The 11,945-nt window shown below is 36.6% G+C and overlaps 2 protein-coding genes and 1 pseudogene across 6 annotated transcripts; 2 read left to right on the forward strand and 1 right to left on the reverse strand.

The window, feature by feature from the left end:
* The first annotated feature begins 684 nt into the window (after nt 1-684).
* LOC106342081 lies at nt 685-5,087 on the forward strand (annotated as a pseudogene).
* Nucleotides 5,088-5,107: 20 nt separating this feature from the next.
* On the reverse strand, nt 5,108-7,348 carry LOC106342082 (PTI1-like tyrosine-protein kinase 3). 5 transcript variants are annotated; one of them, XM_013780904.1, is made up of 4 exons: nt 7,095-7,348; nt 6,436-6,616; nt 5,490-6,322; nt 5,108-5,401 (listed from the first exon to the last, which is right to left on the reverse strand). In XM_013780904.1, the coding sequence occupies exons 2-4, from the start codon at nt 6,530-6,532 to the stop codon at nt 5,270-5,272; spliced, it is 1,062 nt and encodes a 353-aa protein (XP_013636358.1). In that variant the 5' UTR covers nt 6,533-6,616; nt 7,095-7,348; the 3' UTR covers nt 5,108-5,269. The 5 variants fall into 5 exon arrangements, with proteins under 5 accessions (XP_013636358.1, XP_013636357.1, XP_013636359.1 ...); XM_013780903.1 differs by having other exon boundaries at nt 5,490-6,358; nt 7,095-7,343; XM_013780905.1 differs by having other exon boundaries at nt 5,490-6,358; nt 6,436-6,612; nt 7,095-7,213.
* Nucleotides 7,349-7,916: 568 nt separating this feature from the next.
* LOC106342084 (solute carrier family 35 member F1-like) lies at nt 7,917-10,044 on the forward strand. The gene is made up of 11 exons (XM_013780906.1): nt 7,917-8,171; nt 8,292-8,386; nt 8,470-8,527; nt 8,625-8,819; nt 8,892-8,968; nt 9,045-9,127; nt 9,199-9,250; nt 9,327-9,395; nt 9,488-9,574; nt 9,666-9,727; nt 9,829-10,044. The coding sequence occupies exons 1-11, from the start codon at nt 8,045-8,047 to the stop codon at nt 9,926-9,928; spliced, it is 1,005 nt and encodes a 334-aa protein (XP_013636360.1). The 5' UTR covers nt 7,917-8,044; the 3' UTR covers nt 9,929-10,044.
* Nucleotides 10,045-11,945: the final 1,901 nt, after the last annotated feature.

Raw genomic sequence — 11,945 nt, forward strand, 5'->3', positions numbered from 1 at the left:
AAAAAAATTAATATTTTTTACATTCCGAGGAATTGAACCCTCGGAATATACCGAGGGACATCTTCCTCGGAATATACTGAGGGACCCCGTTCCTCGGAATATACCGAAGGACATGTTCCTCGGAATATTCCGAGGGTCCCTCGGAAAATTCCGATGAAAATTCCGAGGATTGGACCATCAGAAATTCCATCGAAATATCCCGACGAAGTTCTCCCTCGGTATATTCCGAGGAGCTTTCCGACGAACTGGTTGTCCTCGGAATTTTCTCGGAAATTTGTTTCCTCAGAATTCCGCCGGAAAATTCCGAAGGATTTTCGAGGAAAATTGAATTTCCAAGGAGTTATTTCCGAAGACTTGTTTCGTCGGTATGTCGTCGGAATAACGTTATTCCGACGACATACCGACGATTTTTTCCCTCAGTATGTCGTTGTTTTCTTGTAGTGAATAGTTATAAAAATGAAGATGTTTGTATCATTATAAATTATAATCATCCAAACTAGCTAAGCATTGTTACTAGATTTATCTCTCAAATATAGTTATCATTAACATTGCAATTCAATTTTTGTTTTCACATCAAAGCAACGATTTTTTGTTGAAATAAATGAATTATAATATAAATAGTATATAAAATTAGGCACATTCTTAAATAGCTTTTCCTTGTAACAAAGAAATAAATAAGTTAGGCAGATTCTTCCATGGTTCCCCTTGCAGATTCAAAACTATACTATTATTTAATTAAACAAATAAATGTTGGTTGTTGTTGTGTAATCAAAGCAATTAGAGAGAGTACTCGCGAGTTGCGACTGTTTCAATCAATCAATCTTCATCTCTCTGGAATTCGAGTTATGTGGGAGAAGATCGTGACTTTAGAGGGATGATGCTTCGATAAAACTGATCGTTTATGTCAAGTGAGGTTAAGCTTAGATCCAAGTTTTGATTTTGAAATCTATTTGCTACTTAACTCTCTGTTTCTATTGTATTGAGATTTTATCGTGGATGTTTTGAGAATCCTTGTTTTGATTCTGTTACTTAGCTCAACATTGATTGATTTGACTGATTCCCTTTGCTCAAATTCAACTGAAAGTTGCTACCTTTGTCTTGACTTCATGTTTCTTTCAGGTTGGCTCAGAGTCTATAAGTTGGTTCAAGATAAAAAAGATGAATGGGAAGGTTGTGTGCAGTGTATGTCGTAGCAAAACTATTTCGAGGGCTTATGATGATCATAAGACTAGAGTGACCTCAAAGCAACGCGTCCTCAATGTCCTTTTGGTTGTTGGTGATTGCATGCTTGTTGGTCTACAGGTAGGTAAAACCATCTCAGCTTGTCTTCCATGACCATGACATTTTACATATCAGAATAACTTAAAAGTTACATACCTTTCCCTTTTTTTTTCCAGCCTGTGTTGGTGTACATGTCTAAGGTTGATGGCAAGTTCAACTTCAGTCCTATTAGTGTCAACTTCTTGACGGAAATTGCTAAAGTTGTTTTTGCGATTGTGATGCTTTTAATCCAGGTTTGTTTCTGAACTGACTTCAACATGTACACTCTAGTATTTAGAAACTAGTTGCTAGATGTTTCTTCTGCGTTAGGAGATGAAAAGTACCAGAAGTTCATTTGGATATTTTCTCGAATAACTTTGCCCTTTTCTTGATTAACTTGTACTTTGAATTATGAAAAGGATCCCACTCTGTTCTGTGCATAAAGACAATTTCTCTATTTCCAAATTGTTGACTGGCTCGCTTTTCTGAGGATGGATCTATTACTACTTAATGGTTTGTGTTCAAACTGTAGGCCAAGCACCAAAAAGTTGGAGAGAAGCCACTTCTATCTGTTTCAACATTTGTCTAGGTACTTCTTCTTTGTCAATTAAAGAGTCTGTACTAGGATTTTCCTAGGGCACATCCTCACATTTGAAGCTAGTTCCTTGACCTTTTGTTACCTGATCGCTTACACATATCTCATCTGCGGATCACTTTTTTTACACAGTTCATTGGGTTTGTTAGATTGTGGAATGTGAATGTTACTGACAGAACATATTATTCTAATAACTTGAAACTTCTAAGTTCAATTGGTTGACTATTTGTAATGCAAATCGCATTTACATGAGTCTATTTTGCAGGCAGCTCGAAACAATTTGCTTCTTGCTGTTCCAGCCCTGTTGTATGCAATCAATAACTATCTCAAATTCACAATGCAGGTACATCCACTTGTTCTTTTTTTCATTTTCGCATACGTTAGTCTAATTAAGCTTCTGAAATGTAGGGATATGATCTACTGTCTGAGGTTTTGGCTTTATGAGAATGGCATGTCCTGTGGTGTTCTGTTAATTCCAATTTTGTTGATTCTGTATTTTGTGAATTTCCTAGTCAGACACTACTTAAATGCACTCTAAACAAATGACTGATCACCATTTTCTTAGGATAATCCTGCTACTTAAATGCGTCCGTAAGACCTGCTAGTCATTGCGTTATAAAACTAGTTGTCTTTTGGTGATAGATGTTTGAGTCTAGTTGGTAACATTATTCTTACATTGTGCATTGCAGAGCTCTCCTTCTAATTCTTATACTATTTGGTTCTATCTTTCATTCTTTCATGTATTTTTATTTCATATACTGAAAGTTTCTACTGTGCCAGCTATACTTCAATCCTGCTACTGTAAAGATGCTTAGCAATCTAAAGGTTCTTGTCATTGCTGTTCTATTGAAGATGGTGATGAAGCGGCGGTTTTCCATCATTCAGGTGAGGTTCAGATATTCTTATTTTTATATGTGCATATGTCTGGTTTTCAGTATCAGAAAATATTATTGTGGAAGTTTTGTGTAGCCTTCCATCCATAATTACACCTCTTATTCTCGTTTGGATTTTGTCTGTTTTCATAATTATATTGCTCACATGCTGCTTATCTTTGTTTTTGTTGTAGTGGGAGGCACTTGCTCTGTTGCTGATAGGGATTAGTGTAAATCAACTGCGCTCTCTTCCTGAAGGTGCTACTGCCATTGGCATTCCTCTTGCTACGGGTGCATACATCTGTACCTTTATCTTTGTAAGTTTCTTTTTCCTGTGCTTATATTTGCTCATCTTGAAGTTGAATATATAAAGTGGTTCCGTGCACAATCTGCTTTCTCATGCTTCTTCATTGATTTGATGCACTATGGAAAGTTCTTATTCAAGAATCATGCTAGAGACTAATTTTTAAAATTCACGTGCAGGTTACTGTCCCATCGATGGCGTCTGTCTTCAACGAGTATGCCCTGAAGAGTCAGTATGACACAAGCATCTATCTTCAGGTTAGATAGTCCTGATGCAATTTTTAATCCTGCATCATGGATTGATATGTGTGTAGTAACATGAAACTTTGTGTGCTTGGTTACTTGTTATGTTTTTTGAAAATGATGTGTTATCAATGAAATAGAAACAGAAATCCTTGCGTTGTTGAACTCTTTGTTCTGTTTTCTGATCTTGTTAGCTCTGTTATGGCTAAAATTCCTCATCTTAGGGTACATAGCTAGATTCTTAGTAATGTCAAATTCTAAGATCACGGTGTTCAACACCTGTGTTGACTTCTTCTTCGTTTGTCTTTTTGTAGTTGTCTTCTGATTGGATATTATTTTCTGTTTCAGAACTGGTTTCTATATGGCTATGGTGCGATATTCAACTTTCTTGGCATACTAGCATCTGTTATATATAAAGGTATTTGCATTTGTTTTAGAAGTGTCATGGAAGAAAATAATACGTTTTTAGCACCATGATAGCTTTTGAAAATCCTACTAGATAATCCTGAGAACTTCACGATGCATTTCTTGAAAAAATTATCATTGACAGGTCCTGAAAGCTTTGACATCCTACAAGGACATTCTAGGGCAACCGTGTTTCTAATAATGAACAACGCAGCACAAGGGATCCTATCCTCCTTTTTCTTCAAATATGCAGGTAATTACTTAAACTAAGTTTTGTTAGATCCATTTAGCTTATGTCTTAGTTTGCTTGAGTTTATATCTGGAGATTGTGAATTTTGTTATATGTAGTTAAGAGTATTTGTTAACATATCTCTGATGCTTTTCAGATACAATCTTGAAGAAATATTCATCCACAGTTGCCACAATCTTTACCGGGATAGCATCTGCAGCGCTCTTTGGACATGTTATAACCATGAACTTCCTTCTTGGGATATCTATCGTTTTCATTTCAATGCACCAGGTAAACCTCATATGAACCATATCCCTGCTGAATCAATCTAACTCAACAAACTCGTTTCTGTGTTGTTTATTTATCGTCTCATTTATGTATAGTTCTTTTCACCACTTGCCAAAGTGAAAGACGAGCAACAACAGAACGGGAGCCTAGAATTAAGCAATGCAAAGGATACTCACAGGTTAGTGACAGTATACATACTTCTTTATCAAATCTTGTTCAGACATCGCCGTACCTACACCATTTAACTTCTTTTCCTTGTTATTTCCTTCAGGGCTGATGATTCATTCATCAACATGGCCGCAGGAGCAAATAAAGAGGTGAATAACAATAAATTTGTGAAGCCAGTTCTTGAACATGTCCCAACCTAAGTCTGACACTAATGATCATTGTCTTTTTGTCACCGTCTCTGTTCAGGCTACTCACAGTGGTGAATCAGACGATAGAACACCGCTTCTTCCCAGATGAAATGTTTCTTAAAAATAGGTAACAAATTCTCACCTTTCAAGCTCTAAAAAATCATCCATTATCTAATCAGATAGATTCTTACCAAAGAAACCTTTAGAACCAAATCTAGGTTGCAGAAAATGTGCATCTTTCCACTAAAAAAGAGTATAAGCTGAATGTTATTAATAAGGAGAGTCATCATCTACTTTTGTACCTTGTCGCTGCAGGATTTTTGAACTCACAAGGAGTATGTTCCAGGTTGCATAGTGAAGCAAATTTTGATGAGACCCAACTCTTGATTCTCTCAAGAGTCGGTTTTAAGTTCATGGAAGAACCTCTTGTCTATAGATGTGTATTGTCTTAAGATAGATTGAGCAAACTTGTTTAAGTGATACATAACATATTGTATTCTTTGGTTTTTTGCGAAATATCAGGTCACTTTTCCGCTCTTAAGACTGTTAGGACAAAGAGGAAAAAAACACAAATATATAGAATACTTTTATAAGAATCGAACAACTCCAGCAAACATAGAAGAAGAGACGACAAAAAGACTTTTGAAGAACATATTTGTATATGATATGGCAAACACATGAAAACAGAAAACCAATCTCTCATTATTACATAGAAGAATCATATCCCCTGTGATTGAACAGGTACTGCTGTTGATGACCTCAGCAACGGTTGCAGAGCTTTTACCACAATGCTCATGTTCGGCCTAAACTCTGATTCATATTGCACACACAACGCTGCAACAGCCGCAAGCTAAGAGACACAAGAAGGAGAAAACATTTCATAATTAGCTTCAAAAGTGAGTGGTTACACAGGTAAGAGATGAAAAATTTTATATTACCTTTGCAACTGCTTTAGGAGGATAGTCTCCTTTGAGTTTAGGATCAACACACTGCTTCACTTTGTCTTCACTTAGCCTCGGAGTGGCCCAAGTGACAAGACTCTGCTGGCCGCGAGGCATTGTATGATCAACAGGCTTTCTACCAGTCAAAAGCTCCAAAAGCACCACACCGAAACTGTAAACATCACTCTTCTGCGTCAGCTGACCAGTCATAGCATACTCCGGTGCATGGTAACCGAACGTTCCCAAGACTCTTGTCGAATGAAGACGAGCAGCCATGTCAGGAGACTGATTAGACAGATTGAAATCAGCAATCTTGGCTTTGAAATCTTCAAACAAAAGCACATTGCTGGAACGAATGTCTCTGTGTATAACCACAGGCTGAACCTTCTCATGTAGATACTCAAGCCCTCTTGCTGCATCAACAGCGATTCTCACCCGTTGGATCCAATCAAGAGTTGGACCTGGCTGTGCTCCCTGGACACCTTTCCTCCCGTGTAAGATATCATGCAAAGACCCCATGGTTGCAAACTCATAAGCGAGTATGCGGAGGTTCCCTTCTACGCAGTAACCAAAGAGCTGGACGAAATTCTCATGGTGCAGCTTAGAGACCCTTGAGACTTGAGTCAAGAACTCGATGTTTGATTCAGGCTCGGCTGCGTTGTCAAGCTTCTTGACTGCTACAGCTTTGCCGTCTTTCAGAGTTGCGTAGTAGGCTCTTCCGTAGGATCCTTCACCGATCAAAGACTTTGATCCGAAGTTATCTGTCTTCTCTTTCAACTCATCTAATGACAATGCAGGGACGTCGATGGATGGTGGCTCCTTTAAAGCAGCTGGCTTCAAAGCAACAGGTGCTCTTTTATTGTACCCTTCAAAGACTCATCAAACATGTTTGGCACCAAAGGAATCATAAATAGTTTGTTTGAGAGCAAAAGAGAGCAGTTACCGTAATCAATATGGTGCTTAGGGCTTCTCAGGTGCTCGTTTTCAGAAGCATGGTAAGGCTCTTCGACGTGGCAAGCGCAGCACAACCACCTACGCATCTTTTCTCTCTTGCCTATGTAGAGATCGTCTACAGCTCTCGGTTTATCAAGCCGAACAAAGTAGACTGGTGAACGATCGTCTGCCTACAAATGCCATAATCATCATCATTACACTCGCAAAGGTTTTCCTTCCTTTTTCATATCTAAACAGAGCCAAAGCAAGTTTCTTCAAACAAAACAGAAACTGTTTCTGATGTTATGGAGATTCTAAATATGGGCATTGATTAGAGATTCACGCTATAAAGTTAAGACCTTTACACAAACCCACGAGCTGTTTGAACATCTAGATTCGAAAAGGTGAAAGCTTTTGGATATAAGACTTACCGCAAGACCACGGCGATGATAATCAGAATCCATTGAATACATACTCAAAAAGAACTCGAAACACCCACAAAAGAGGAAGTGATTTTAAGAAACAGAGATAAAAAGGAGAAAACAGCTAAGGGTATGTGTTAAAAAGCAAAGAGAGACAGAGAGGAATGATCAAGAATAGACACTTGTCGCGTAAAACAACAATCCAAATTTAGAGAATTATATATAAATGAAACAAGAGAACATTTACCTGTAAACTCCGTATAGTGATGATATGTTTCTAATGTTCTGTTTTGTTGGTTAGAGAGAGATAAGAGAGAAGAAACAGAGACGTGGGGGAACAGAGAAGCTTTGAGCGAAAGGACAGAGAGATGTTAATGGATGAAACAGAGACGCAAACGCGCTTGCTTCGACAAAGATATGTTTAATTTGTTCTTCTTCTGCTTTCTGTCGACGTCATTTTTTTGATGGTCAAGTGTTTTTCTTCTGGATAAACATTCTTTAATACCACCACACTATGATTTTTGGCCGGGTCAACTCAGATCAAAGTCTTTAGTTTACGTATTTGACCTTACTCGGTCTCCTTTAATCGGCCTTGTTCGACCTTCCAGTATTCCCGTATTCCAGTTCTCTATGCTGTTTCAGCCCATTGTAAGCCTAAATGTTTTTAAAATATTCTACCAACCACCCTTTTCACGTAAATGATTCTTATATTACGCGCGTTTCACGTTCATTTTTTAAAAAAAATTCTATTTATTTTCAAATTATTTACTTCATTTTCAATTTGATCAGTAATTTTTATATGCATATCAATATCACCATATTTATTTCAGTTGATAAATGATATATTTGTTATCAATCAGTGATGTTTTTTTATTTTATTTTATAAATGATATATTTTGGTTGATAAATGATATTTTAGGAATGATAATGCTTTTGCGACATTTGCAAAATTTATAAATTTCACTCTCTATTTATGAATTTATCTTTCTTTTTTTTTTACAATATTTATAAATTTATCTAAATTTAAATAAAACAAAATTGACCTGTAATTGAAAAACGTGAAGGCAGCAAACACTCTCTCCTGTCTGATCTCTCTATACACGACCATGATCTCTCTCACCGGAGAACCTTAGCTTCTTTCTCTTTCAAAAGCTCTTTAATTCCCATTTCCTCTTACACAAAACTGAAGAAAACATAATGTGTTTGAATCTCGAGGAGATCAAGACAAAGAAGAAGTTGACTTTTATTGGACTTGGATTGGGACAGATCATATCCCTTCTCTGTACTTGTAATGTCTTTACATCTTCCGAGCTCGCCAGAAAAGGTTTAAAGCTTCTTCTTTTTATGGTTTGTTACCATTATTACCCAACAGCAACTTCATGATCGGTTTGAAACAGGGTTTTGATAAATTCATCTCCTTTATTCATTCTTGAATTCTTCTTAGGAATTAATGTTCCAACAACACAATCTTTCCTCACTTATACGCTACTGGCAATCGTCTATGGAGGTATCATGCTATATAAAAGACCCACAATTAAGGTCAGTCTTGAAGTTTCTAGCTTCACTCTTATGTCTCTGAGTTAACTTCTCATTGGAGTATAAAGATTGTAACATTGTTGTAGGGCAAGTGGTATCACTATTTCTTCCTTGCCTTAGCTGATGTGGAGGGGAACTTTCTTGGCGAGTCTTCTTATTAACACAGTCTTCTCACTTACGTCACATTCTTGTTGCTGTTGTGGTGTGAAACTGTGGAAGTGTTATGTTTTTCTTTTGGCAGTGGTGAAGGCTAATCAGTACACATCGATGACGAGTGTGATGCTACTGGACTGCTGGGCGATCCCTTGCGTTTTGGTGCTGACTTGGGTTTTCCTGAAAACAAGATACAGATTGATGAAGATTAGTGGTGTGGTTGTATGTATCCTTGGTGTTATCATGGTAGTCTTCTCTGACGTTCACGCAGGGAGTCGACCAGGTCAGAACATGCACTTAGCATTGCCCCCAAGAAACTCTGATTTTAGAATCTTATAGTGGTGGCCTTTTTCAGGAGGAAGTAATCCTGTTAAAGGAGATATTCTTGTGGTAGCTGGAGCAACCTTATATGCTGTCAGTAATACCACCGAGGTAAACAAGTCTCTGCAAAAATGCTTTCATGGTTAATCAGATACTATAACAAGTCTCCTTGTTACTTTGTTATTAGGAGTTCCTTGTGAAGAATGCAAACACAGTTGAGCTTATGACCTTCATGGGATTTTTCGGCGCAATCATTAGTGCCATTCAGATGTATCCTTCCTTATGTTTATTAGACTTATATGTGTATATTCTCAAGGAAGCTCTCCTTGACTTGTCTATAGATGCATATTTGAACGCGGTGAGCTCAGAGCTATTGATTGGTCTGCTGAGTCTGTAAGTTTCTTGCTGTCTCCCTTTCTGTTTCTGTTTCTTTCATCAGTGCTAACTTTGATGGTTTCTACACTTTCAGGCTTTTCTTTTTCTTCGATTCGCAGTCTCGATGTTTCTCTTCTACTCATTACTCCCGGTTTTACTCAAGGTATGAAATGAAACTGAAAACAGAACAGGCTTTACTCTCTGCTTACAAGTTCAAGTGGCTCTGAACATTAACATGAGATATGATCTTCTCAGACTAGTGGTTCAGCAATGTTCACCCTCTCGTTACTCACATCAGACATGTGGGCTGTTTTGATCCGCATTTTCGCTTATCATGAGAAGGTTTGTAACTCATATAAATTTTCTTACATTTTCTGTCTCTTAGCAACCAACAGACGAGACCAATTTGCCATGTATGTGTGTTTATCTTCAGGTTGATTGGCTATACTACTTGGCATTTGCTACTACAGCTATTGGACTGATCATATACTCAGTGTACAGTCTTTTTTTTCTTTCAATTATCTCTTCTACAGTGATGGCTTTATCAAGTAACAATAATCAGTATGTTTTTCGCGTTTTTTTGTTGATATTCTCAGGAAGGAGAAAGATGAGGAGGACCAAGAAGATGAGCAGAGAAAGTTGTTGGATGAAGAAGGTCGAGTCAGTCCTATAGCTACTTCCACCGGAGAATCCTAACCAGAGAATTCCTTCTTCTGTATCTCATTGACTTATTGGCTTGAAAAGTTTATAAGAAACTTTTGTAATTTATAACAAAAATTGGCAACTGTAAAGAGAAAAAAGAAGAGCTTCATTTGATCTTCGTATCAAGTACAAAAGCATATCACTTTGATTAGTTCTTTTTAATCATGCTATTGCACATTGTATTTAAATAACCTTTGACATGTGTTTGGCAAACTATAAGGATATCTCTAGCTTTAGAATCCATAATCTGCTCAGCTTTGAAAGTATAAGGATAGAATCGTAGAATAGATTAAGGTTACTATTGTAATTAATCATAGTATAAACTCTATTCTACTATGTACATGTTTACACATAATGAATCACTCAGCATTCCACAATATGGTATCAGAACCATAAAGGAGAAGAAAACAACTAAGAGAATGTGTTAAAAGCAAAAAGAGATAGAGAGAAATGATCAATAATAGACATGTAGAGTCTCTCTTTGTTTCTTGGTGAATGAGTATGCTAAGGTTGGGTTTGTTGGTTAGAGAAAAGAGACAAGAGATACTAATGGAGGAGACAGAGAAGCAAACGCGCTTAAAGGAAAATCAAATCTTTGACAAAATATTTTTAACGGCTTTGATAAAAAAAAAAGTTTAAAAAAATCTTAAATGGTTTTGATCGGTAACATACGTTAACATAAAATCTTTGTTTTATGTTAACACTAGGATAAGACCTGCGCATGATAAATTTATTTTATAAATATTTAAAATATATAGTATTGACATTAATATTTTATATTCGATCGTTTTTATAGCATTAATAAACCAAAGTCTAGGTTAAGATCCTCGGTTTATGTAAAGTGAAACGGATGTAAAAATTATATATTTAAAGTAGCGCTGTTAAATTTCTATTTCTGTTCGGTTTCGGTTTGGTATTTTTGGTTTATAAAATTATAGACCATATTAAAATTATCTACTTTGGTTTGATATTGGATTATATAATGTCAGTTTTAGTTTATTATTTTTTATACCAAAAACTCAAACTATATTTATTTACGTTAACATTTTGTCATTTTAATTTTGTATAAATAAAAATCGAATTTAATAGCGCAGCATGTATATTTTTAGTTTTTCATATAATATTTTTTTGAAAATACGGCAGCATTATATTTATCAAATCTCACGTATTTATTTAACATAATTAGGCATGTTTGCGAATATTATACTACATTCTGGTTGATGCCTAGTTGGAAATATGATGGTCTCGTCAATGTGCTAGAAATCGTCCATATAGTTTGGCTTATTTAGGTTAACATCGTTAATTTTTAGGAAATGTAATTACCATTAAATTCATTTTCTTTTCAAATTATAAGAGAATGATTTGTGTAATTTTTTTAATCGTAATGTAAAATTGCAGTGCATAGCCTTGGTCTACAAAATTTTGATTTTTTTTAATATAACTATAAGCTTCTAAATTAAAAAAAAATTAACTACAATTCTTAAGATGGTATAAACCAGATTGTGGATGGCTCATAACAAAGAGATTATGATTTGTAATATTTCTATTTATCTTTGACGGTGTAATCTCCTATATAATGAACCTCTATGTTATGAATAAAGATAGACTTTTCCATCACTTTTATAACACGTTATCAGCACGAAACTCTAAATCCCTAAACTAATAACCAAATCGAAAAACCCTAAAACCCTAACTCTAGCTGGCGATCCGACGAACCCTAAACCCCGATCGCGTCTCTTGTTCCCGCATATGTTCTAGCTCGCGTCCCCGATCAGCTCCAGCCCAAGGCATTCCTGATCCTAGCTCAGACGTTCGCGACCCGAGAGCAGCTCCAGCACGCGACCTCTTCCTCGTTTGCGACAGCATCAGACAGCTCGCGTCCGACGATTAAGGTGTTCCCGATCAAGCAACAAAGGACGTCCGCGACCCGATAGAAGCGACTTGATCCATTCCAGCTCGCGTCCCGTTCGTGTCCAGCTCGCGGCTCAACTCCTTTGGTGGTCCGATTCAA

Source organism: Brassica oleracea, chromosome C4 (assembly GCF_000695525.1).
Source record: "Brassica oleracea var. oleracea cultivar TO1000 chromosome C4, BOL, whole genome shotgun sequence".
In the NCBI taxonomy this organism is placed as follows: Eukaryota; Viridiplantae; Streptophyta; class Magnoliopsida; order Brassicales; family Brassicaceae; genus Brassica; species Brassica oleracea.